Consider the following 26,719-nt stretch of genomic DNA (forward strand, 5'->3'; position numbering starts at 1 on the left):
AATTGAATACCCAATTAAGAGGATTTCTCAGATTGATAGATGTAAGAAAAGAAAGGCAGGAGGGGAAGAAGGGTGGTACAACAAAGAGTGTAAGGAAATGAGGAAAACAGTCATGAAGACTCTAAAATATTATAGAAAAAACGGTGGGAGTGCAGAAAGAGAAGCTTTTTGTAAATTAAGAAAATAATACAAGCTTAAAATTGCTGAGAGGAAGAAGTTATGGATGAGAGAAAAAGTAGAGTCAATAAATAGGTAGTGCAAGACGAAGCAACCTGAAAGGGCACGGGACAGAGTTAATAGAATTAATAAGAGATGAGAGGGGTGATAAGCCGGGTATTGACTACGATCAATGAATGGACTACTTTCGAGAACTATTAGGAGGGAAGGATAGATGGAAAGATACGGGGAGAAGAGTTCATATGGAGAGGTGTGAATATACAGATATATGAGCTTGATACAGAAATATCGAGAGAAGAAGTTTTAGGGGTGATAGGAAAAACGAAGGGTTGGACGGCGGGTGGAAGAAATGGTATCAATAACTTGTTTTGGAAAGAAATAGGTAAATATAGTCAGATGATAGAGGGCATAGTAAAACTATTCAATAAGAGTTTCGAGGGTGGCAGGTTTCCAAAAGTGGTAAACGGGGATTACATGCCCATATTTATAAAAAGAAGGGCGAGAGGAACCTCCCGGATGAGTATAGAGATATAACCTTACTGGATTCCTTGAGCAAGATTTATACAGGCGTACTAGCGAACAGACTGAGGGACTGGGCGGAAGAGCAGTCGATTCTATCAATTTTTCATGGTGGATTCAGAAAGGGTAGAAGAACAGATAACATAACGACAGTCAAGATGAACCTGGAGAAATATTTGAGTAAAGAAGGAGGTAACGTATATCTAGCTGCTATTGATTTTGAAAAGCGTTCGATACATTGAGTTGAACCGCGTTAGTAGAAAAATTAGGAAGGTGGGGATTTCATGAAAGATTATCCGAGCGATTGATGCTATATATGATAAAGTTTATTACTGTGTTAAATTAGAAGAAAATTTAGTAATCAGTCTGATTAAATGTAAGATGGGATTAAAACAGGGTTGTAAGATATCGCAAATTTTATTTACATTATTCATAAATGAAATTTTGCAAGGTCAAGGAGAAAATAACTGGGTATCACTGGTGGTAAACGATGTAGAGATCCCAGGATTGATTTTTGCCGATGGTGTAATATTAATGACCTCAACAGGGTGGGGTTTACAGAGAAGTTTAAAGGCGGTCTCCGAATATGCTAGGATGTGGTCCCTAAAAATAATTGTAATAAATCGAAGGTGATGATAGTCCGAAAGAACAGGGCGAGAAAGAAGGAGAGGAAATGGGTGGTCCAGGGGGAGATGATCGAAGAGGCAGATAAGTTGGAATATCAAGGATTGCTTTTAAATAAAAGGGGATGGGAGGATCAAATTAAGGGGGCGAAATGCAAGAGGGTGGCGGTTCTCGCAGTGGTAAAGAATTTGGAGACTAGGCGTCCGGGTATAAAGTATAGTATTCATGATGATGATGATGATTATGATGATTCTTGTTTAAAGGGGCCTAACATCTAGATCATCGGCCCCTAGTATAGTATTCAATGCATGGCGTTAAATTCATTAGTGCTGAGCAGAGTAATGTATTATAACCTTCCAATGAATTCCGGATCGAAGATAAAAAGAACCATTGAAGTTTATGATAATAAAGAAACTAACGGAAATCATGTGAAGGTATACGTTCAGTTGTTTTACGTCCAGATATACACTGACTGACAGAGCAAATGCAACACCAAGAAGGAGTGGTTCGAAAGGGATGAAAGTTGGGGAAAAAACAGAGACGGCACGGACGAATAATTGATGTTTATTTCAAACCGATATGCAGGTTACACAATGCGCACGGCATCGACTCAGTAGGATGTAGGACCACCGCGAGCGGCGATGCACGCAGAAACACGTCGAGGTACAGAGTCAATAAGAGTGCGGATGGTGTCCTGAGGGATGGTTCTCCATTCTCTGTCCACCATTTGCCACAGTTGGTCGTCCGTACGAGGCTGCGGCAGAGTTTGCAAACGGCGTCCAATGAGATCCCACACGTGTTCGATTGGTGAGAGATCCGGAGAGTACGCTGGCCACGGAAGCATCTGTACACCTCGTAGAGCCTGTTGGGAGATGCGAGCAGTGTGTGGGCGGGCATTATCCTGCTGAAACAGAGCATTGGGCAGCCCCTGAAGGTATGGGAGTGCCACCGGCCGCAGCACATGCTGCACGTAGCGGTGGGCATTTAACGTGCCTTGAATACGCACTAGAGGTGACGTGGAATCATACGCAATAGCGCCCCAAACCATGATGCCGCGTTGTCTAGCGGTAGGGCGCTCCACAGTTACTGCCGGATTTGACCTTTCTCCACGCTGACGCCACACTCGTCTGCGGTGACTATCACTGACAGAACAGAAGCGTTACTCATCGGAGAACACGACGTTCCGCCATTCCCTCATCCAAGTCGCTCTAGCCCGGCACCATGCCAGGCGTGCACGTCTATGCTGTGGAGTCAATGGTAGTCTTCTGAGCGGACGCCGGGAGTGCAGGCCTCCTTCAACCAATCGACGGGAAATTGTTCTGGTCGATATTGGAACAGCCAGGGTGTCTTGCACATGCTGAAGAATGGCGGTTGACGTGGCGTGCGGGGCTGCCACCGCTTGGCGGCGGATGCGCCGATCCTCGCGTGCTGACGTCACTCGGGCTGCGCCTGGACCCCTCGCACGTGCCACATGTCCCTGCGCCAACCATCTTCGCCACAGGCGCTGCACCGTGGACACATCCCTATGGGTATCGGCTGCGATTTGACGAAGCGACCAACCTGCCCTTCTTAGCCCGATCACCAAACCCCTCGTAAAGTCGTCTGTCTGCTGGAAATGCCTCCGTTGACGGCGGCCTGGCATTCTTAGCTATACACGTGTCCTGTGGCACACGACAACACGTTCTACAATGACTGTCGGCTGAGAAATCACGGTACGAAGTGGGCCATTCGCCAACGCCGTGTCCCATTTATCGTTCGCTACGTGCGCAGCACAGCGGCGCATTTCACATCATGATCATACCTCAGTGACGTCAGTCTACCCTGTAATTGGCATAAAGTTCTGACCACTCCTTCTTGGTGTTGCATTTGCTCTGTCAGTCAGTGTATTAATAATTCGAGATAACTCGCTCAATTGATAAGGGAAATTGGATGTATATACAAATTAATATGCTCAGAACCCCGTGGTACTGAAATTTAATTTGTGTCTAGGAATGTAATATTTGAGTAGAAGCAAATACTGTTACATGAAAATGTTATATTTTGACGGAAGAATAAAATAATTCTCTGTGTGACGTTTAGTTCCAATAACGACATATATGACGGAGGCCATGGAATTGATTGAATGATACATGTCAAGTTCGATTTCATCTGCGCTGGTTATGCATTATATAGCTGTTGCAAGACCAACTCCAGTCCTCAGACCGTAATATAAAAAACATGGCGGCCGAAGTAGCCGGATTGCTGGTATTGGCTAAGACGAAAATATCAAGTACATATTATATCAACGGCGGTAATTTAACATGGTAAATGTAACATCGTAGGGAAAATCACTTTTACACGTATGAAAACGCTTCGCCAACAAGTACGCACCACATATAATCAACTAGGGGCTTTTTGTTGCAGTCTCCTTTTAAGTGGACTCAGATATTGTCTCACATATCCTATATTTTTGTGCGGCCGGGGTGACGCCTCAACTATACATCTCACCTCGCCGGGCCAAATACCATAATTGGCTGTCCCTAAGTAGGTTGACGGCCTTCCCCAGCAATGTTATCCACTTGCATCATCCAGGACATTGATCCCGATATCCCGGAAGAGGACATCTGTGAAGCCCTCCTCTCGACCGGTGTCTACTTTGTTCACCGCCTCTACAACGGCACTGACCCAGCACCAGAGGTCCTGCTCTACTACACATCTGCCGCTGCCTGTCTCTCAGTCCAGAAAATCGCCGCTCTCATCCATCACCGCCTCTACTCCGTGGTTTCTACACCGGCTGACCTCCAAGCTGAGATTGAAGCAGACGAAGAATTGGCTGCCAGTGCTGACATTACGCCTCCCAAGCCCCCACCATCCCCCTTACCAGTGTCTTCCTGCCCTTCCCCTCCTCCTACTACCACCACCGTATCTACTCCAGCTACCCTTACTACTCCTTGTATCGTATCTGTTACCACCACTACTATGACTACTACTACCACCACTACCACCAATGTCGCCCATACCTCTGCTTCTCTTACTACTCTGACTATGTCTCATCCTTTCCAACTCTCGCAAGCTTCTCTCCCCCTCCCTCCCATCACTGTTCAAACGTCTCACCCTCCTTCTATGCAGCCATCTGCCGAGGGACATACCATCACTTCTCCGGAGAACATGGTACACCTACCTCAGCACACACCACCATCTATCTACAGCTGAGTCATCCGAGGGATCGATCCCAGCATAGCGCCTGCCGTTCTTGCCCACGACCTCCGCCAGGCAGACATCCCTGTACAGTGCGCCTTCCGCATCTATAACTCAGACGGACCTACTTTCCTGGTGTGGATTCAACTACCCACTTCAGACGCCGTCCAGCGCCTCATCACTTCCGGAATTCACATCTATGGTCGCCATCATCGTGTGGAACCTTCGCATTCTCCCCCACAACCCCTGCACCGTCCTCACACACCTCGCAGTCGTCCCCGGCCTGACCCTCCTCCTATCTCACCTCGTCCACATCTTCGATCACCTACTGTCCGAACCCTGTCACCCTACTCCTCCCCCACTCCACCAACCCCAGATCTACTCCGCCTTCTTCTTACTTCCCTCACCAACTTCTCCTCATTCTAAAATACCTTCACCTTACACCTTTTCCCTAGCCCACTCTCATAAATCATTAGGCTATATCAATACTCTGTATCATTCATATTGCATCTCTGTATTTTAATTTAATGGAAACAATAAAAAACCCATCTTAATACTAAAGCCCCCTTAGACACAAGGCCTTTCCTTTTCCATCCAGCATTTTTCACATTGCCTTTCCCCACTCCCAATTTCCACACATCTCCTACTCCCCGCCCAAGCTCTCGGCCAGAGGGAGGGCGTAACCCTTCAGGTGGCCCGCCCCACCCCTTGAGGGTGGGGAATGAAAACTTTGTCAGTCAGACAGACAGACAATCAATTAGAATCATATATACTCTACTAGAAAAGAGACCAACAAGCTGATTATTTTGAAATTTCAGTTCGTCAAATAACGTTTTCACTTCGCTGGGTAGATGAAAACACATGATTAAACTATTAAAATGATATTTTTAACATCATTTTGGATGTTTCAAAACAAATTAAGGTGCTAAATTCCTCGATTTATTCGCTCTCATGAGAACTGTGAAACATAATTTGTTGCCTTAGTTTGCAAGTGGTGGACAATTTCTTAAATTCAGCACCCAACGAAGGGGAAGTACACCCAAAATAATAATGTTATTGGCTTTACGTCCCACTAACTACATTTGTTACGGTTTTTGGAGACGTCGAAGTGTCGAAACTTAGTCCTGCAGTAGTTCTTTTATGTGCCAGTAAATCTACCGACACCAGGCTGACGTATTTGAGCACCTTCAAGTACCACCGGACTGAGCTAATATCGAATCTGCCAACTTGGGGTCAGAAGGACAGTGCCTTAACCGTCTGTGTCACTCAGCCCAAGTACACCCGAAATTATTATTTTAACCCAATGAACGGCCCTGGTAATGTTAACATAATGTTGACATATGGCATAACAGCACTTCACACAATGATAGTAACCTTAGTAATGAAACGTTCAGACTCTAAATATATAATAGGTTTTTACCCATTAAAGAAAATGAGTGCAAAAACTCTATTGACTATACATTGATATTTAACCACGTGGACGAGCTTCAGTTCAACGCAGTCTGCTTGATAACAGATAACCACAGCATGAATCAGAAGGTGATAGTAGAGTAAAACCCTGCGTTACAAACACAGCTAATCCCTCTAAGTCACTATTTCTTCTGTGTATTAGTATACAGATTGCTCCAACTGTCACACTTATAAGTTTTATTATACTCCAAGATCCAGCCAAACATTTCCGCAGGCAAAGCAAAGTAAAATACACTTGCATCTAAATCACTCGACACTTTGAAGCACATAGACACTGACGGAATAACACAATATCACTTATATTCTATCTAAATTAATATTTTTCGAGGAACACGAATCGTTTGGAAGTAGAAAAAAGACTTACCTAACCTCAGACTTATTCTCAAAATGATGTATACACGCTACAGTTTTGTCATGGACTTCAAAATAATTGCGATGTATATTCCTAATCCATTTCTATCTTAATGTTATATTCCGTAGGGAACTTAAGAATAGTTGTATGAGAGGCATTGCCATACTTAGACTAAAACCTGGTCCACCTAGTGCACTCATGTTCTTTAATGGGTAAAAACACGATCAAAACAAGCACATTCTCACATTACTGTGTATAATTACAGATCCGGTGTGTCCACTGACTCATATAAATACACTCGCACACTTATGTTCTACGAAGAAACTAACATTTATCGTCAACTTTCATAAAATTACACAAACTACATACGATAACAACAAACCAAAACAAGCCCAGATTTCCAACAATTTCGGCTACTCGATTCGCCATTTTTGAACGATCGAGAGTAGCATTAAGGTCTGAGGGTTGGAGTCGCTCTTGGCTGTTGCGGATATTTTCGAGTAATCGAGAAGTCGGTTATGAAGCTATCGATTGGTACATAGTTGAAGATGACGACACGAATTGTTAAGCGTGTTCCTTTTTCTGAACTCCCAATTACGAGAGTCATGTCAGGGAGACTATTCCTCAAGTGTCAAAAACATATGAAAAAGGAGTTATATGCCAATGATTTATTATTATGAATTATAAAAACTTGAGTCAACATATTATTGATATAATAGAATAGGGTTTTGTTTTAGAACAATGTAATTAAAAAGAAGGCCATTGAACGTCGCAAAAAACAATCATACTCGACAAGAGGTTTTTTGCTACTTGCTTTCCGTCGCACCGACACAGGTAGGTCTTACGGCGACGATGAGATAGGAAAGCCCTAGGAGTTGGAAGCAAGCGGCCGTGGCCTTAATTAAGGTACAGCCCCAACATTCGCCTGGTGTGAAAATGGGAAACCACGGAAAACCATCTTCAGGGCTACCGACAGTGGGATTCGAACCCACTATCTCCCGGATGCAAGCTCACAGCCACGTGCCCCTGACCGCACGGCCAACTCGCCCGGCACGACAAGAAGGAAGCTATTCATAAGTTGTAGGAATCTGAATAGTTGTCGTATAATGATACATGAAGTAAATTATAAAATTACGAGATACAGCTTTTAATATAAAGATAATAAGGCGAGTGTCGCAAAGAGACGCTAATATATTTATTTTCGGTGTGTAATATCATACTAATCCCGTTGTACAAGTTTCAGATATCATGATGCCTACTTATGTGAAGGACTTTTATCGTGAGCCAAACCAGCATGAACATGCAGGCCTAAAACCAGGTTGGAATCCTGGCGGTTCTGGAAATATGTTGAGATGATTAAAACCATGATGTCACAATAGCCGAAATGATGGAGTTGTATCTGCAAGAATCCGTCAACGTGATAAGTACCCAAAAGATTGTCTTTCCTTTATTCTATTACGTAGATGCATTGCAGTAGTGTAGATTTTCTTTCACGTTATTAGAATGTGACGTGTTCATAGGATACAACTTGAGTGATATGATATTATCGTCGCTAGGTATTTCATGACATCCGTGGAGTGTCGTTAATCTTCTAAATAATGGCGTAATTGTAGTCATAGTTTTCCACACAGAACACCAGAAGTGCACAGTCTACGTTAGAGATTGGAAACAACAAGGTCTATGATATAGTTCAAATTGTCGATGATATGTAAGGAGGTAGGAATATTCGCGGGAGGCAGTAGAATGCTAAGGTGAAAACTGCATGTGCCCAGCGCAAGTTTAAACGCAAAAATTGAACAAATAAATAGTCGTAAAATTAGAAGTGCCGCGGGAGTATCGTGGTGTGGCGGAAAGGTAGGGAGGAGCGAAGCAGCGGACGTGAACCAACCGGGCTGCGTCGAGCTGCGCCGGCAACCAGGCAGCGTATAGTTAGCGCGCTCCCCGTAATTTCCCGATCAGATGTGCAAAACGTAAATATGAAAACAGCACATGAAACAAGGTTTGAAAAATTACAACGAGTAACAAGAACTCGGGCGTGAATTCTTCAAACCTTATTGGCATCGTTGTTCAAACATCGTCCTTTGTATACTTGTTTCATGCGCTGTTTTCATATTTACGTTTTGCACATCTGATCGGGAAGTTAAGGGGAACGCCCTAACTATACGCTGCCTGGCTGCTGGCGCAGCTCGTTACAGCCTGGTTGGTTCACGTCCGCTGCTACGCTCTTCCCTACCTCTCCGCCACACACCGATACTCCCGCGGCACTTCTAATTTTACGACTATTTATTTGTTCAATTTTTGCGTTTAAACTTGCGCTGGGCACATGTAGTTGTCACCTCAGCATTCTACTGCCTCCCACGAATATTCCTTCCAAATTTCAACCGAATCCGAGTGTAACAGATTTATGTGTTCCCTCGTAAGTTTAATGAATCAAGTTTGAGTTATGCAGGTGTACATTTGTTTAATAAATTGACGGACTTCATTAAGCATATCAAACCATGTTCAAAATTTAAGAAAGAATAATTCAGATTTGTTTCTAACCATTGTTTTTATTCTGTTGAAGAATACTTAGCTCTTCAAAAATTAACTTATGTATCTTCTTTTTTATCTGTGTTTCTTTACTACATTGTATATTTCTCTTTATTTCTCATGACATGTATATTCCTGTTTTATCCTTTGTTACTGTAAATATGATTACCGACGTGTCCCACATCACTGTATGGTAAGTTGGATAAAATAAAATACAATACAATACAAACATTTTCCAACAATCTACAAAATTGGAACGTATTCTTTGCTGCACCTGGAGTCATGTTCTTTTTGATTTTTCTCTTGATGTTTGTCCTAGGGGTAATTGAGTTAGTGCCGTTTCTAAGTTGCTCTGTTCTTTTTGAATCTCTGTAAGAGCTACATATAAGGAAGGGTGATGTCTTCCTACAACTGACTGGAAACTGTTATGCCATCCTCTGGAAGTACGATGTTCTCCGCGAATTGTTGTATAATGACAGTTCCAATGTTGGTAGGGTAATCTAAGTGGAACAGGGAATCTTCTCCCTCTCCCTTGTCTTTCATAGATGTACATGGACTTGAAGTATGCTGCAATTTTACCAAGTTGTTCAGGTAGTTCCAAAATAAAAATTTTCATATGCATCTAAAATATCTTCAATTGGTATGAAGGCAAGAGCGAACATGTAACGTGTTCCAGTTCTTAATGATCTATCATTAGGAACATTTTACATTCCTTAGAGTTCTTCACTTTGTACCTTACAGTACAATGACCAGTACAAGTAGAAAAAGCAACAGGAGATGCTGGTGCCAGGAAAGACTGTGAGTGCAGAGTTTATAATGGCAAGTTCAAAATCAGACATAAACTGTGGCTGGGGAGGTTTACTTCACTCCAAAGCATTCGGCAGCCTGTATCATTGCCTGGAAAACTTTTACATATGAATTTTTTGCTCCTTGATGACAAACGAGAGTAAATAAATGGGAAAGGAATTCTTTGTGAATATCACTCCTAAAATAGTGAAAATCTGTGTAAATACATTTGGGATATTCTTGAAGGAACTTGCAACATACCAAGTCACCGAATCGAGTAGAAGCTCCACGTTTGTTTTTGTTCCAAACGCCAAAACAAAAACAAAATCTTCATCATGATGTCATGTGAAAACATTCTTCTCCATAGGAATCATAACAAGAAATTGTCTCCGTTCAATCTTTTTCTACATCCGTCAGGTACTTCCTTTATATCACACAATGCTTTTGGTTCAGGTAATTGATCTCTCCTACATTCCCATCTGAGAGAGCTTCAATGCAACTCTCCGCAATTCTGTTTGAATCAATTGTGATGCGGTCACCTCAGGATACTCCTTGGCTCTTCCATTTAAACAATCATAACGAAGTTCTGCATGGACTTCCTCCTGATTGGAAGCATGAACATGAATTCCTTCCTTCACGACATTTATTGCATTTCCAGAGTCTGTGGCTACGGCAGTTGTTTTCCATTCTGGCTTCATATTACAGATCCAACACTCCCTCCCCCTCTGGAATCTCTCCTATGATACATGTGTCCATTGCAAATTAGTTTTCTGCCACTTATAATATAATATGAGGTTATAATATGAGGTTTGTTTAGCATTCCATACGATCTTTTGCATTATTTCCATAGAAGCAAATAGGATTGTTGTTAAATAATATAATTTATAATAATTCTGTGAGGGGAAGACATTCAGAATTGTGCTAAGGGAAGAACGGTCTAGGGAGAAAACATTTCAGGGAAGAAACGTTTATGGGAAGGGGAAAATGTCCACAGAGATAACATTTCAGGGAGAATATTCGAGAATGAGGTTTAGGAACAGAGGAGGCTACAATGTTAATCGTAAATAGAAGTTTATGGGACATTTGGTTAATTCACAGAGAACTGCAGACAGAATCCTGAAAGAAACGTCTACTGTAAAGGTGTTGTATGTGTGTATCTTTTGCAAGTATTTAAACGTCGCACTAACACACTGAAGGTTTTGGTGGCGCAAGAATGGGAAAGGGCTAGGATTGGGAAGGTAGTGGCCGTGTCCTTACAGCCCCAGCATTTGCTTGTGTGAAAATCGGAAACAATGGAAAACCAACTTCAGAACTGAAGACTGTGAGATTCAAACCTACCATCCCCTGAATGCAAGCTCATAGCTTCGCGATTCTAACCGCACGACAAACTCGCTTGGTTGTATGCATATACGTACATATATTAACACTCAAATGTACTCGTGCTTCGCTATATTATTTCACATTTATACGGATTTTGTACGTAAATTGCTGTACACGCAGTGAGTAAGATTACATTACATCGCATGTCTCTTAGCGTTATCCGAGAAACACCAATGGAAAGACCCCATACGTTGTTTGTGATGTAAGGTGCGCGTTGGGAGTTTATGATGAAAATGGCAGGTCACGTTTCCTACCGCAGTTCACAACTGAGGTCGGGAGTATCTATTACAACGGCAGGCTCACTTGCGTACTGCCATTCACAATGGGGATGTGGAGTTTTCATAATAAAGTCAGACCCCTTTTCCTAATGCCAGTCAGGATCGAATTGGGGTTTTTGACTACATTCGAGAAGTGCAGCTCTATTTAAAGCTAAATAAACGAAGTGGATGTATTGCAAAAATGAAATGTCTCTCACTAAATTATGATGATATGAGTTACAGATTTAAGAAAGCGGTAACAAAGGAGAAATTTAGGCGCAGAGATTCTTAGATAAGAAGATGAGTTACGGTGTTATCACTTAAACCTAAAGAGGTGAGGCGGAGGCAATAAATTAAAGCAGAAAACTGAAGTAGATGATAAATATAGTACAAATTATAGCATATCCCAGAAAACGCCTTACGGTGTAAAATAATGGGCTACACTCCACGCACTGTTGAAATATTAACAACCACACTTAGACAGATTCGAAGACGATTGTAACCTCCAATGGTATTTCGCAATACCCCACAGACTGCCAGCTTGACGTTTATCTCACTTTCTACTAAACGAACAACCACGAGTTTACAGGAATAATGAAGGAAATGGCATTACGTTACTTCCCTGCTGGAGAGCAGCCAGAGACGTTGCCATGGTAACCGGCAATGAAAAGCATGAAACCCGCAGAAAACAGTAATTTTCGCTGTCACTTGAAGATTAAGCGAAATTATGTACATAACAAAAGTTGTTTAAAATGAAGAGGAGTTTTACATACCACGGTCTTCGGATTTTACGAAAATCAATAGTATGAGAGAAAACTGGAGAAAACTGTTCTGGTTTTCGTATAAACCCCGTCTATTCAGTGATTTTTAAATCATATACATATCTAAACATGCTCCTGGATGAGTATACTCTAAATATGAAGTTTGGTCGAGATCTATACAGCCGTTTCGCTGTGATGGTGGAACAACCGGACAGACAGGCAAACAAACAGACACGAAAGCTAACGTCCAATGATACGATCTTGAGTTGAACTAAAACGGAAAACTATCTAAAAAACTGACAAAATAAACGAAATGACTGTGGGACCCCCACAACTTTATTTATATAGATAATGAGGCATGAGAGTTGAAGGAAGTCATCTAAGAGTTCTCACTGAAACAGCCACAAAATGAACTCTAACCAATGGGTGTAGGATAATTAAATTCCTATGGTTCAGATTTCGTGTAAAAACTGGATATCTCAAGGCTATTGTCACAAAATGAACAGTCACATAAGGCTTCAAAATGATAATTATAATTGAAACCGAGCGGAGTGGCCGCAAGTATTTATCAGTGGCGTGCGGTGGTTTTGAAAAGTGGGTATGCTGTCCAAAATAGGACGTACTAATTACCGAAAGTAGGAAGTACAATTTAACGTACGTCATATAAAAGAACGTAATCAAGCTGTAACCATATAGACTCAAGTGTAATCTCATGAAAATGGAAAGATTTCTAACCAGAGCATACGATATCATGCCAAATCATTGGTTTTTCAGGAAACACTAAATAACTAGTGACATCACATTTGTAGATTTTAAAAATCGATATATATTTTAAAGCTTCAATTAACTTAGTGAGATGTATGGGAATAGCTTATTTATCTCCAATGACAGTGCATAATACGTAAAAAACGAAAACAAGCGTGTCATTGTTGGGGTTTTGTCTGATAATTGTTATTTTATTCAGTTTCCTACATCAAAGTACATAGATTAGTGGAAATCACATATATTTCATGAATTACATGTCACTATTATGTTAAAAATCTCCTTGATCTCTTATGTATGTATCACAAAACTCTCTGACCTGTTAGACTTTTCACCCTTCAGCCTGGAAGCCGACTTGGAGTACCTCTGACACTGATGCAACAGCATCATTCGTATTACACTGACTGACAGAGCAAATGCAACACCAAGAAGGAGTGGTTCGAAAGGGATGAAAGTTGGGGAAAAAACAGAGACGGCACGGACGAATAATTGATGTTTATTTCAAACCGATATGCAGGTTACACAATGCGCACGGCATCGACTCAGTAGGATGTAGGACCACCGCGAGCGGCGATGCACGCAGAAACACGTCGAGGTACAGAGTCAATAAGAGTGCGGATGGTGTCCTGAGGGATGGTTCTCCATTCTCTGTCGACCATTTGCCACAGTTGGCCGTCCGTACGAGGCTGCGGCAGTGTTTGCAAACGGCGTCCAATGAGATCCCACACGTGTTCGATTGGTGAGAGATCCGGAGAGTACGCTGGCCACGGAAGCATCTGTACACCTCGTAGAGCCTGTTGGGAGATGCGAGCAGTGTGTGGGCGAGCATTATCCTGCTGAAACAGAGCATTGGGCAGCCCCTGAAGGTATGGGAGTGCCACCGGCCGCAGCACATGCTGCACGTAGCGGTGGGCATTTAACGTGCTTTGAATACGCACTAGAGGTGACGTGGAATCATACGCAATAGCGCCCCAAACCATGATGCCGCGTTGTCTAGCGGTAGGGCGCTCCACAGTTACTGCCGGATTTGACCTTTCTCCACGCCGACGCCACACTCGTCTGCGGTGACTATCACTGACAGAACAGAAGCGTGACTCATCGCAGAACACGACGTTCCGCCATTCCCTTATCCAAGTCACTCTAGCCCGGCACCATGCCAGGCGTGCACGTCTATGCTGTGGAGTCAATGGTAGTCTTCTGAGCGGACGCCGGGAGTGCAGGCCTCCTTCAACCAATCGACGGGAAATTGTTCTGGTCGATATTGGAACAGCCAGGGTGTCTTGCACATGCTGAAGAATGGCGGTTGACGTGGCGTGCGGGGCTGCCACCGCTTGGCGGCGGATGCGCCGATCCTCGCGTGCTGACGTCACTCGGGCTGCGCCTGGACCCCTCGCACGTGCCACATGTCCCTGCGCCAACCATCTTCGCCACAGGCGCTGCACCGTGGACACATCCCTAGGGGTATCGGCTGCGATTTGACGAAGCGACCAACCTGCCCTTCTCAGCCCGATCACCATACCCCTCGTAAAGTCGTCTGTCTGCTGGAAATGCCTCCGTTGACGGCGGCCTGGCATTCTTAGCTATACACGTGTCCTGTGGCATACGACAACACGTTCTACAATGACTGTCGGCTGAGAAATCACGGTACGAAGTGGGCCATTCGCCAACGCCGTGTCCCATTTATCGTTCGCTAAGTGCGCAGCACAGCGGCGCATTTCACATCATGAGCATACCTCAGTGACGTCAGCCTACCCTGCAATTGGCATAAAGTTCTGACCACTCCTTCTTGGTGTTGCATTTGCTCTGTCAGTCAGTGTACATTGTACAGATAGGCCTATCTCAAAATTGATAGTAACTTACGTGCTACGTTTTTATCAGAAGTTCTTATGCTGTCCAATGTATGCTCCACTACTAACAAAACTATGCATTAAGTTCCTCCGCAAGATTTTTTGTTGTTCTGAGTCTACTTGAAGGTGAAATGTAGTCGTCTGGTTTTGTGAATGTTGTGATGACATTATCATAAAATGTGTCTGTGCTTTTCAGTCGGTGAAGAACTTCCTTTTCTATGGACGTAACTACCAAGTCTGAAATTCGCTCTTGATTCTGTGTTGACTTATGATAAGTCTTAATCCTTTTGAGAGCTGAAAACGATCTTTCAACTAACGCTGTTGTGCTTGCAACAGTTGCTAAAAGTAAACCCAACTTGTACACTTCAGGCAGTGCTGTATTTAATTGTTTGCTTTTCAGGGAACACACTAACTGATGAGGGTGTTGACCATCAAATTCGTCAAACTAATACAGCATGATAAATTCATTCTTCAAACAGATAAAATCAAACAATTCTTTATAGGACAGTTAAAGGTTTTCAAAAGCAGAATGAGGAAAATTACCTTAGTACGTTTCATACTTCTGAGGACACAACAAGGATGTAAACTGTAATTGGTTTAATGACCCAAATCATTCGTCTAATTGTACAATAATATTGTAAAAATAGAGTGGTATAGGAATTTCGTTGGAATTATCGGATCTTCTTCCCGACATTGTCGTTTAGTTGGTGGAGAGTCTTCGACACCATGATAGACCAGAGACGTCGCACTTATTCCCGAGGTTTAGTATCTCTCTTTTGATATCCTGAACATTCTGGGAGCAATATACGACGTCTAAATGCTTGGATTGAAGGACTTTGAAAAGGATATAAGTGAAGGTAAAAATATTGCTAAAAATCAGTAACAAAAAGGAAGTTTCAATGTTGGTTAGAAATTTCACGAGACCTTGTGCTGCTTCTACTGTATACTGCCCCAGTTTGAGCTTTCATCTGAAACACTCTGAAGGAATTCAAGGAGTGAAGTGCAATGTCCTTTCAGTATGTGAACAAGACGAGATGAAAAACTCCACCGTGTTGGAGTATTTTTAAGCACCCTCTTTGCTGTAAATTCTTTCAGTTCATGGGATGGTTCAGAGGACTTATGGAAAAATGTTCCTAATCCCGTTAAGGTCTGAACAATATTTTACATTCCTTGACACAGGAAATTGACGGTGACAAAATCAGAATAAGCTTGGATAAATATGACCTTCGGAAAGAGTTAGTGTACTTTGGTTCTTAATCCACTTGTGTGGCCGGCCATCACACCTGCTCCGTCGAACGTTTGTGCAACCAACCTGTAGTTTAAGTCAAACTCAGTAACAATGTTTCTCAGATGTTCAAGCAAACCACTGGCTGTTCGATCTGCGCTAACATCAATGAAATAAATTTGCCTTTCGTGAACTTTACCACTTTCAGAATCAACGTATCTCAGAGTGGTTGATAGTTGAGACAAATTCATGTCTGGAGTCTCGTCAAGAAGAAGGGCAACAAAAATTAGCGTGTTTTATTTCTGACTTCACTTTTTCCAAAACTACATTACTGACAGCCCTTATTAAATCATGTTCTATCCGGTTTGAAGTTCCGCGAAACACGGTCGATGCCTCTAGGTGTGTACTTAACGTCGCATCGTAAGTGGCGAGTTAAGTTAAATGCACCCAAATAAGCACCCCTGTTCAAAGAACCTTCACCCTCAGAATGTCCTCGCAATGGTAATTCGTGAGTAGCTAAAAACCACAGCATCAATCAATCGTTTGAGCACCTCTCTGTTTCTCCGGACGGTTTCATCATATTGTAGAGTGCTTGGAGGCAATTGAGCATCAAGCTTAATATCATTTCTAGCTTTTACAAACGTTCTCAGCTGTAACAGTGCAGAAATGTGCGACTACGATCTCTCATGCTTTTGAATGGCACTGTGCAAGTTACTCAGGTTATCATTATTACCAGTGTGGGACCACACAGTTCCGTCTCTTGCAAAGAGTAAACATGGCCAGAAAAACAGTTTATTAAATTTCGAACTTCCAGCAATCCATTCTGTTTTACTATACTGTGAAGTTTGGAAAAGACGAACGTACTCTTGATTTTTGTTTTTATGCTTTTTTAAGGTTGGATATATCTGGAGAAGGTTTTCCAGATTGAACAATTTCTCACATAAGCTCGTAGAACAAAACTATTTTTCCAACAGTTGTTGGCTGAGTCAGCTATTACGATACCGTAGTTGAAAGTAAGAAGAAATTATATTTCACTTAATACTTCTACATAAATACACATGTACGCACTCACGACACAGGATAATTATAAGCACTGTCCACGTTTAATGTTATTATTATGAAAATAATTAGAATGTATGCTCCTACAAAAACGTCACATGTTCCACTTTAACACTGGTACCTACTAGTAGGCACATTTTTCTCACACTGTTACATTTAAGTAAAATCTAATGTTCAATTCTAAAAGCCACTGGATATTCGTACTTTTAAGAAGTGCTTCGCTACTGTCAGTTGTCACTCGCAAGAGCTGCAATAAGCTAAACCACTGTAAATAAGACACTGCTGCACCATGCGCTCGAGCCGGGCAGCGTTCAGTTGTCGGCTTACCAAGCTCGCATACTGGCGCGGTTACTACGCATGCGTCACCTTGAACTCAATGCTGGGCGAGCCAAGCGGTAGGTGTGTCGCGTACCCTCGCTACTGCAGAAATTCGCACTGCAGAATTTACTGGTACGTACTGCAGAAAACCATACTGCAGCAACTGAGTAATTACAAAAATATTGGCAACTGACAAGATAAACTTAATTTTTGAACTTACAGTTGCATTAGTTTGTTTAATTTGTATCTCATATCCAACGGGTAAGCTCGGCTTAGCCTGCATACCCACAATGCACGCTACTGGTATTTATGCCCTACGGCTAGTGATGGGTAGCTCGTGAATGAGTCGTTAAAAATGAACGCTTCACTCTTATGAAGTGTGAACTAACCACTCAATTTCAATGAACTGGTACTTCAAACACTTCATATCATTCACAGTTCTCAAACTTCATATCATTCACATCTCATTCGATTAGTCTGTCGCTCGCTCACTCTCTCTCTTCCGTCCTCGGACTAGCTACGGCATTCATTTCGTCCTTTACTCCCAGTCCCATTCTACATGTCAACTGTGTTATTACACCATTAAAGATATATATACGAAGACACTGACAATCCGTCAGAGAGAGCACAGCAGACATGCAAATAAAATGCTTGCCTTGTGAATCTGGAAGTAAAAAGTGCGCTGAATCCACAGCCGAAAGAGTATCTTCCTTGCAGGAGTGTTCATCTCATATACAACACTTAATTAATTAAACAAACTGCACTTGGGGAATAGACTAATTAAATAATAAATCAAAATGAACGGACTTTATATCATTTTTAAAGACCTGAAGCTGGAATCGTCTCTCCTAGAGTGCTTTAAGTGCGACGATTTAGCTCTTCCACTAGCTTCTCGGCCATCTGTTTCACATCACCACGAATTTTAGGGTTATTGGCAAATCCGCAACACCATCTTTTCAATGACCGAATGAGGAGTATAACTTTTGACGCAGTGACCAGTCTTTCACTGCTCATGTTCTCTTTGAAAATTTTCAACACTTCGCAGGCTTGTGTTGTGATCGCAATGTCGTCTGCAGAAGCGGTTGTATTGACAATGGATGGGTGGACTTCAATTAAAAATGAGAGCTACTTGTTAGTGACATCACACTATATGAAATGTGGTGGTGGTGGTGATTATTGTTTTAAGAAGAAGTACAACTATACAAGCATCCTCTATTAAAACTAATCAGAGAGAAAAAACTGAAGGGATCCGACACTTCGAAAAATGAAGGTATCGGCCAAAGGAAGACAAAGGCCAAGAAGGGCGTGAAAATGAAGAACTCCCTAGGCCTCGAGTGCTCTAATAACGTCGGGGTCGGAAAAGAACACGAGTTGACCAAGGGAGGTCGGATAGGGTAGATGAAAGTGAGGAGCCTGGCACAAGTAAGTGGAAGCAATGCCAGGGCTCAGCTAAGGGCCCCATAGTCGCTAACCCACGCTACAAAGTTCAGAGCCCCTGGGGCCCCTTCTAGTCACCTCTTACGACAGGCAGGGGGTTACCGTGGGGGTTATTCTACCGCCCCGCCCACAGAAGGATAACTATATGAAAGATTCATCAAGGTAGATAAACAGATATTTATGGCAGTGGTAGGTAGTCATATTCATTCTATTTCGAACTGAATTTTAAGAGGAAAAAATATTACCTATGTTATGATGAATAACGTTCGTAACCCTGGCGTCTTCTGCCAGAGTACAGCTAAAACAGGTATCACATGGCAGGTAAAGACACTGTTGAGTGCATCATGTGAATAAGATGACCCTAGATTAAATGTATTTCCTTCTTTCGTTATATCTTTATCTTTTCCCTGTCCCTATCAACCATTGGATGGGTTGCCACGCTCTGTTGGTGGGGGGTAAGGGAATGGAGGAGCGGAAAGGAATTGGCCACCCTACCGCACGTAAACTCCGGCTCAGGAGCACCCCTGCGGAGGTTCGGACCTGCCTTCGGGCAGAATAACCCTTACCTTACCTTACTATCAACCATCATCTAGATGCTGTAAGCAAGCAAGCTATTTGGTCCATAATTACATAGCTCTGTCATCTGTTGGTAATATTATTAAGTATTATGAAGCTTTATTGAGTGAGTGAGATACTGTGAACGAAGTCGCTGCTGAACGACATACTCATCAGCTTCATCGGGCTTGATTACTTCATGAACTACTTCATGAACGAACTACTTCATTTGAACGGTTCACAGTAAAGAGTGTGAATGAGTGAAGTAGTTCATAGGAATGAACTGGTTCGACCCATCGCTAACTACGGCTATAGAGTCAAACTCTGCATTTGGGAGACGTGTGAGTTCAAACCACACCATTGGTTGTCCGGAGAACCATTTTCTACGGTTTACCATATTTACTGCCAGGAAAATACTGGGAGAGTTCATATTTATAGGCCACAGGCAATTCCTTTTACATCCTTACCAAATTTAATTCACAATCATTCATTTAATCTTCATTAACTCTCCAGGAGAGGTTAGTGTCTGTAAGGGCATCCGGCCATATATAAGAGTGCCATATAAATTCATCTCACCTCATCCCTGGCCAAGAAACGACACTAAGGGTTAGACGTAAATACAATAATTATAACTGAACACCTTATACGGTGCTTGTTCTTAATCACGAATATGGACACAAGATATGTATGTGCATAACTGAAAACAATTTTCCATATGTTATATATGTATTTCGATTTAATCATGTGTATGCAGCTCGTGTACCGATATAGTAAGTTATGTTTATCAATTGTAAATAATCCTTCATGTGCTCCAAATTGTTCAGGAAACTTCTAGTTGTACGTGTGTTAACTTGAGAACTGTGGATTGAGGTTACGTCATGCTAAACACTTGTAAACAATCCTTTGTGTGTCCCAAGTGCTCACGAAACTTCAAGTTGTATGTGTTGACACAAATGAAATCTGGAACCTTTATGTACCAAGAGTATCTGTATAGTATTTTAGGTGATTTTAGATAATTCTAGAACAGAGACTTACCACGTATTTCTGGATGTTAAGTGCAGATCCTTCCTAGTATCTTGTATTAATAGTATGTTGTAAGAAAGCTGAATTATCCAGAATCATAGTCAGACTATATATAAAGAATGTTGTGAGAGTTCAATGAGTTAAATTAGAATTGAAGTGTTGCTACGTAATGAGCTATCGTATATCAGCTATATTGACACCCGAACAGCGGGCCAATTGTGATCTAATGTAAATTTTGCATGAGTTCAGTTAATTAAGTGGACATTATATTCTTATATAGCGAGTTGTAATAGTTCAATTGTATCAATACCACTATGTGGATCAATAATTGTAAATTTTTGTGTAAATATTTCACGTGTTATCATGTTCTATATGTGTTACGTGGTAATATATATTAGTGAGTCATGGTAGTGACTTTACATTGTTACATCGTTGCATCTAACATTCAATGCTTACCGGTACCCTAATTTCATTCACTGTCATACATTTCATCTTTATTAACTCCTCAGCTGAGGTTGGTGTCAAGAAAGGAATCTGGCCAAAAAAACGATATGAATTAATCTCACTTCATCCCTGACCCCATTTTTTTACAAGTCGCTTTACGTCGCACTGATACAGATAGGTCTTATGGCGACGATGGGAGACGCAATGTCTAGGAGTGCGAAGGATGCCTGGTGTGAAAATGAGAAACAACGGAAAATCATTTTCAGGGCTGCCGACAGTGCGGTTCTAACCCATTATCTCCCGAATACTGGATACTGGCCGCAATTAGGCGACTTCAGCTATCGAGCTCGTTAGACCCCATTACAGAAACAGGACTCAGGGAGAGACATAAATACTATTATTAATCGAACTTATATATTTTTTGCCCTCTTAATTGTGATTATGAATAGTCTTATGACCTTGAAGTAAAAGCAAGTTGACAGCTTTACGTGACTGTTGTGATCATAACCATGAGACCTTCAATTTTACATAGAATTCGAACATCCACGATCTAAAATTATGAAGACGCCTAATTTAAGAGAAGGAGACATAGATTTTAGTCAGACTACCATCACATTTTAAACCTTTAACAGTGAGTGAAGCTGTTGCAAATAGAAAGTTTGAATATCTATACTACACTGGATGAATTTTTTAAACACCCAATCACTGTACTTATTGGACTTCCACAACAATCTGCACTGTAAACACTGATACCTGATTTAAGAATCAATTGCAAAGGAGTCTAGTGATTTGATATACATAACCATGTGCATATTTCACCTCTATAATTATCTACAAAATTTAATAATTTACTTACATACTCAACTTCTTTGAAATGTCAGTCTGGGTGAATATTTGATTCTTCTGAAAGAAGAAGCCCCTATAAAGAAAATAATGATTTATTGCACCAGTTCATTTTCAGTTTCAAGTAACTATGTTATTATTGTACATACTATTTTATCACAAATGAACTTACGGTACACTCTTTTGAGCTTTGTTACAGTTGGAAAGTTTTGACAGTGTGTAGATGACTTGGTAAATATCATGAATTTCAAATAGCATGGATGGTTCAAATAAATCTGAATCCTTCAATCCAAAAACATCTTGGCAAGTGCACAGAAACAGCTTGATATTTTGTAGGCAAAGGCACTGAAACAACATATAAACATCTAAGTTAAAAATAATAATTGTAGTTTACAAATTGGTTACATTGAAAATAGATACAGGGTAAATATTCTTCTTGATATTGTTAATGATGATTGTTGTTTTAAGGGATGAAACAAGCATGGAAAGCTGTGGAGGTATGATACACTTATTATCGGCACACTTTATCTTGGTGCATTTACACCCTAGTGCTGAACCCGTTGACCTCGGCAATCTTCGAGATTCGTGCTGGCAACCTTTGAAACACAAACTATGAATCGCTTAAGCATCGTTGTGCGACATCTGGCGTACACTTTACGTACTAGTACTTTTGTTGTTTACACAGCAAAGCCAAACTATAGAATTCATGCTAGGAACAAGATTCGCATCGAGAAATGTTATATAATGTGTATGTGACATAGTTGTTGGCTTAAGACAATAACGGTTTAGAAACTTCATATCGATCGATCATATTCTCGATTCAATTCAGATTTCATTTTCATTCAGTTGGCAGCACTATCGGAACCGGGACAGCTCCCTCCTTACTCCTCACCCCCGTACACAAATGCACCAAGATAAAGTGTGCCGATAATAGGTAATTTTTGGTTTATACATTTGGTAGGATTTAGTAACTTCCTCTCCCTACTACCCTTTTCCTGTTTGTTGTTATTCTGTGATAGTTTGTTTCAAGCATTCATAGTGTGCGGTTCTCAGCATCGGTTGTGTCGTGTGCGAAGTGTAAAGTGAATAATAAAGCACGCCTTACTCTAGTAGTATGGCTCTATTCGATAGTGGGGGCGGAAGAACTAACCGCTCACCAGAAATAGACTCTTCTAGTAACATCGATCATGAAGAAACAGTGCAGTCGGAAATAATGATGAAATTTTCAATCAAACTCTCAGTGGTGAACACCATTCATCCAATATTCAAACTGGTCAGAACGTTATTAACAATGGACTATATTACTACCCTGATCATAGGGGTCCACAATTATGTAGTATATGTGGAATCAACAGATTACAAAAATATTAGCAGTATACATCCAATGGCGCTTGGTTGGATTTTTATGATAATCAAATAGCAGGCATAACATCCATCACGAAAAGGCTGCTAAGATAATTCAACTTCCCTTCAGCTCCACTTACCATGCCAACAATTTTCTTCTCCACCCAATTTTGGAATATAAAAATCTTAGAGATTTCATACCGGAGTCCAGCATTTTTCCCATTGGTTAAATTAGGAGAGTAGATAAGAATTTGACGGAGGAGGATATTGTCAAATACATAAAATCCCCAATTCATACTGTCAAGCCCCAAAGATTAAGCAAAACAGTGACAGTTGACGGTCAAACTAACTACATTCCCACCTGAACAAAAAAGATCACCTGCAAATGCCAAACATTGCCCTAATTTGTCGCCATTTTTCATGTAATGTTAGAAGTACAGACTTTTATATTTCGTCCCATTATTTGTGGCAAATGTCAAAGGTATGAGCATACTATCAAGAACTGTCGAAACCAGAATCCCGCGATGTGGTCATTGCTCTATGACTCATGAAACTGAAAAATTATCTGATGAATTAAGGAAATGCCTCCATCGCGGACTTAATCACAGTGTGAGTTCAGATCGCTGTGAATTTCATAAGCAACAAATAGTGATTAACTGCATTATGTGTGTTGACAATATATCTTTTCAACAAGCATAAGAAAAACTACAGCCAAAGGAATTTTCCCCTCTTCAAGTCTCACGTCTCTTTCCTCCGATTCGTGAACCCGACAATACGTCTCCACATGAGACACCATGAAAGCATTCAATAAAGTGGTCCACAAAACCATACCACGAGCCCCTATTCCAGGTTTAGACAAGACAGGGTATCACGCTATATTGCGAAATCCTATTTTGGAGCATGTCCCAAGAGAATCGATATCACAACCTGTATGAAAAATGTGCACGTGGAACCTTCAACTCACACAGCTTCAAATCCATCAAATCATCAGACTCCATCCTATCTCAATAAACTCCCAAGCTCAAAAAAAGTATGTCCAAGCTGAAATCAAGAGAGATCTCCAGCGGTTAGCCGAGGTTTTGGGGGAATAAACTCAATGGGTGCATTTACTTAAAATCCTCTTTGATAAGGTTAGTCAGTTTTTCGTACAGTAGGATGCGAATAATGCAATGGAATGGTAGGAGTCTTACTCCAAAATATGAATTAATATAATTAATTCAAGAATATCCCCATCATTTTATTACAAGAATCGTGCTGAGTCCAACTATTATGAACCAGGTTACAATGCTGAACGGATGGATGATTGTGAGTATGGGTGCGTGCTTACTTTAATTGAAACTAATATACGTCTCCACAGGAGACACCATGAAAGCGCAAATTCAATAAAGTGGTCCACAAAACCATACCACGAGCCCCGATTCCAGGTTTAGACAAGGCAGGGTATCACGCTATACTGCGAAATCCTATTTTGGAGCATGTCCCAAGAGAATCGATATCACAACCTCTATGAAAAATGTACAACAAAAGTACTAAATTATATTATTCCTAGCACATACTCTTTAGCAGTGAGGGTATACAATTCAATTATTGTGAACATATACTGTCCACCTACAATACAGGGACACGCCATTAAATGGAATCAGTATTTTGCTCAATTTTAATCCCAACAAAGTTTCAGTATAGCAGGCAATCTAAACGGACATCACATTGACTGGGGATGTGTCCATACAACAACAAAGATATTTTAAATGCAGTATTAGATAACCAGATATTTATTTTAAACGGCGGCTCGCCTATGCGTTCATAATCACCAGGAAACTCTAATGGTGTGGTAGATTTATTAATTTGTTCCAGGAATCTAGAATATAAAGCAATATGGTATACGCATAAAGATACTCTTCTCAGCGATCATTTTCCAATATTCGTAGACATTGACATACAACTTCATTCGCAGAAAACATATTTATCAACTCAGCGTCGAACTAGAAATCTGCGTGATTTTGATTCCATGACTATATTTTAAGCAACATTAAATTCCTATCACAGACCTCGTCAGCATATAATACCTTATACAACACTCTTACATTCGGTAACGTCTATTGCTTGTACGTTAAATCTATTCTTCGGTCCTTTGAAGCAGCGAACTTGTCAATGATGTCATCGTAAAAGGGCATTGTATCCATCAAGTCGCTAAGCAGTGACTTCTCCAGGGATATGGTTACCAACGCAGTCAACCTCTCCTGCGATGTTGAATTCCTTAAGTAGGTTTTTATTCGCTTAAGGCACGAAAAGCTTCTTTCTACTGAGGAGCTGGTAGACGGTATGGTAAGTATTAAACAAAATAATTTACATGTTTCTTTGAAAACGTCTGTGAGTTCATTTTTATTGAGCGACAGAATTATTTCCTCCAAACTGGTGTTTTTGTAGGTGAATAAGAATAGATAAACTGAAGTTCATTTTTTAACCTGTGTGTGTGTCAAATGTCGTGGGATAAGATATTTTTAAGTTCTCTAGAGCATCAAGAGGGAGTATTTTAGAAAATTCTTCAAACTTTGAGCTATCTCCTAAGCAAAGAAAGTGGAGCTTCTGCATATCTTGAAATCATGTATCAATCTCGATACTTTAGAAAAATTTCACTTTCTGTTTTTAAACCAGAATGTCTTTTTACTTCAATTTTGGTTTTCTTCTCAGCCGTACGAAAATAGGTTTTAAATGTTTCTTCATTCCTTTTACCTAGTATTAGTTGTCGTATGGTGCTTATTTTTGAGAGGCAGAAGTTAACGTCCAAAGACTTCTTTTGGAGCACATTAAATAATATATTAGCAAGCTAAAAACTGTCACTGAATACTATTGATAAAAATGTGAATTGAAAGCTACTGAAGTTATTAAACAACCCCTCTGATTGACGAAGTTTTTTCATCTGACTGAGGATCGTACGTGAGTCTTTCAAACATTTATTTCAATCCCTCCCACTCCTCGACAACCACGCTCAAAAGTTTCCCATGCGAAGACCAACGTGTATCCATACCAGATGGTATTCGCTTCGCAATTACTGAACCAGTAACGAAAGTTCTTTTGGCTGATGAACGAAAAAATTAAGGAATACCACCAAGACTCGCAAGAAAAACGGCACTCTGATATGTTGGTAATACTTTGCTTTACCACTAGATTTAATCGGTGTGCCAAACAATGTACAAATAATGCTTAAGGGGCATCTTCCTTGACCTTAGTTTGAAGACCATTTAGATGACCTGCCATGACACTAGCTCCATCATAACACTAGGCAATCAATTTAGTTTTGTAGGAAAATTCACTCAAAATAGTCTGCAGCAAGCTGAATAAAGTAATCGCCGTGCGGTCCGAACTAACGTCAAATAAAATAAGAAAGCGTTCAACTAGCGCACCTTTGTGGGTAATATACCGAAGTATCACCGAACACTGCGATTTCTTTGTGATATCAGTTGTATCGTCGACCTGAACTGAAAAGAAAGAGGTTTCTAAAATTTCTCCTTTCACAGCATCCCTAATGAAGGTATAGATGCAGTCTATTAACTAACATTGTATAGTTTTCGATTCTGCACTAAAAACTTTCTTTATAGAAGCATAATGCTGCTGCATTTCTAATGAGCTGCTGGAAACTACAAGTTTCAACAGTTCTTTCAAATTCCCTCTATTTAAGGAGGAGTCGCTCTCATCATGGCCTCTAAATGCCATTTCCTGCTTAGAAATAAATAAAACTGCATCGATTGGTAATCGCATGAAACGTCTGTTAAGCCTCACATTCTCAATAACATTTTGTGATGTATAGACGAGCATTTCCTCTTAAAGCG

The 26,719-nt window shown here is 41.0% G+C and overlaps 1 protein-coding gene across 6 annotated transcripts in view; it reads right to left on the reverse strand.

Annotated features, from left to right (window-relative positions):
- The window catches only part of LOC136858486 (protein vav), a 705,311-nt gene that overhangs the window by 633,675 nt on the left and 44,917 nt on the right, over positions 1-26,719 (reverse strand). For all 6 annotated transcript variants that reach the window (XM_067138064.2, XM_067138062.2, XM_067138063.2 and 3 more), the window contains 2 exons: positions 21,718-21,890; positions 21,559-21,621 (listed from right to left, as the gene is read on the reverse strand). In XM_067138064.2, the coding sequence (XP_066994165.2) occupies positions 21,559-21,621; positions 21,718-21,890 (236 nt within the window). The remainder of the gene's footprint in view (positions 1-21,558; positions 21,622-21,717; positions 21,891-26,719) is intronic.

Source organism: Anabrus simplex, chromosome 1 (genome assembly GCF_040414725.1).
Source record: "Anabrus simplex isolate iqAnaSimp1 chromosome 1, ASM4041472v1, whole genome shotgun sequence".
In the NCBI taxonomy this organism is placed as follows: domain Eukaryota; kingdom Metazoa; phylum Arthropoda; class Insecta; order Orthoptera; family Tettigoniidae; genus Anabrus; species Anabrus simplex.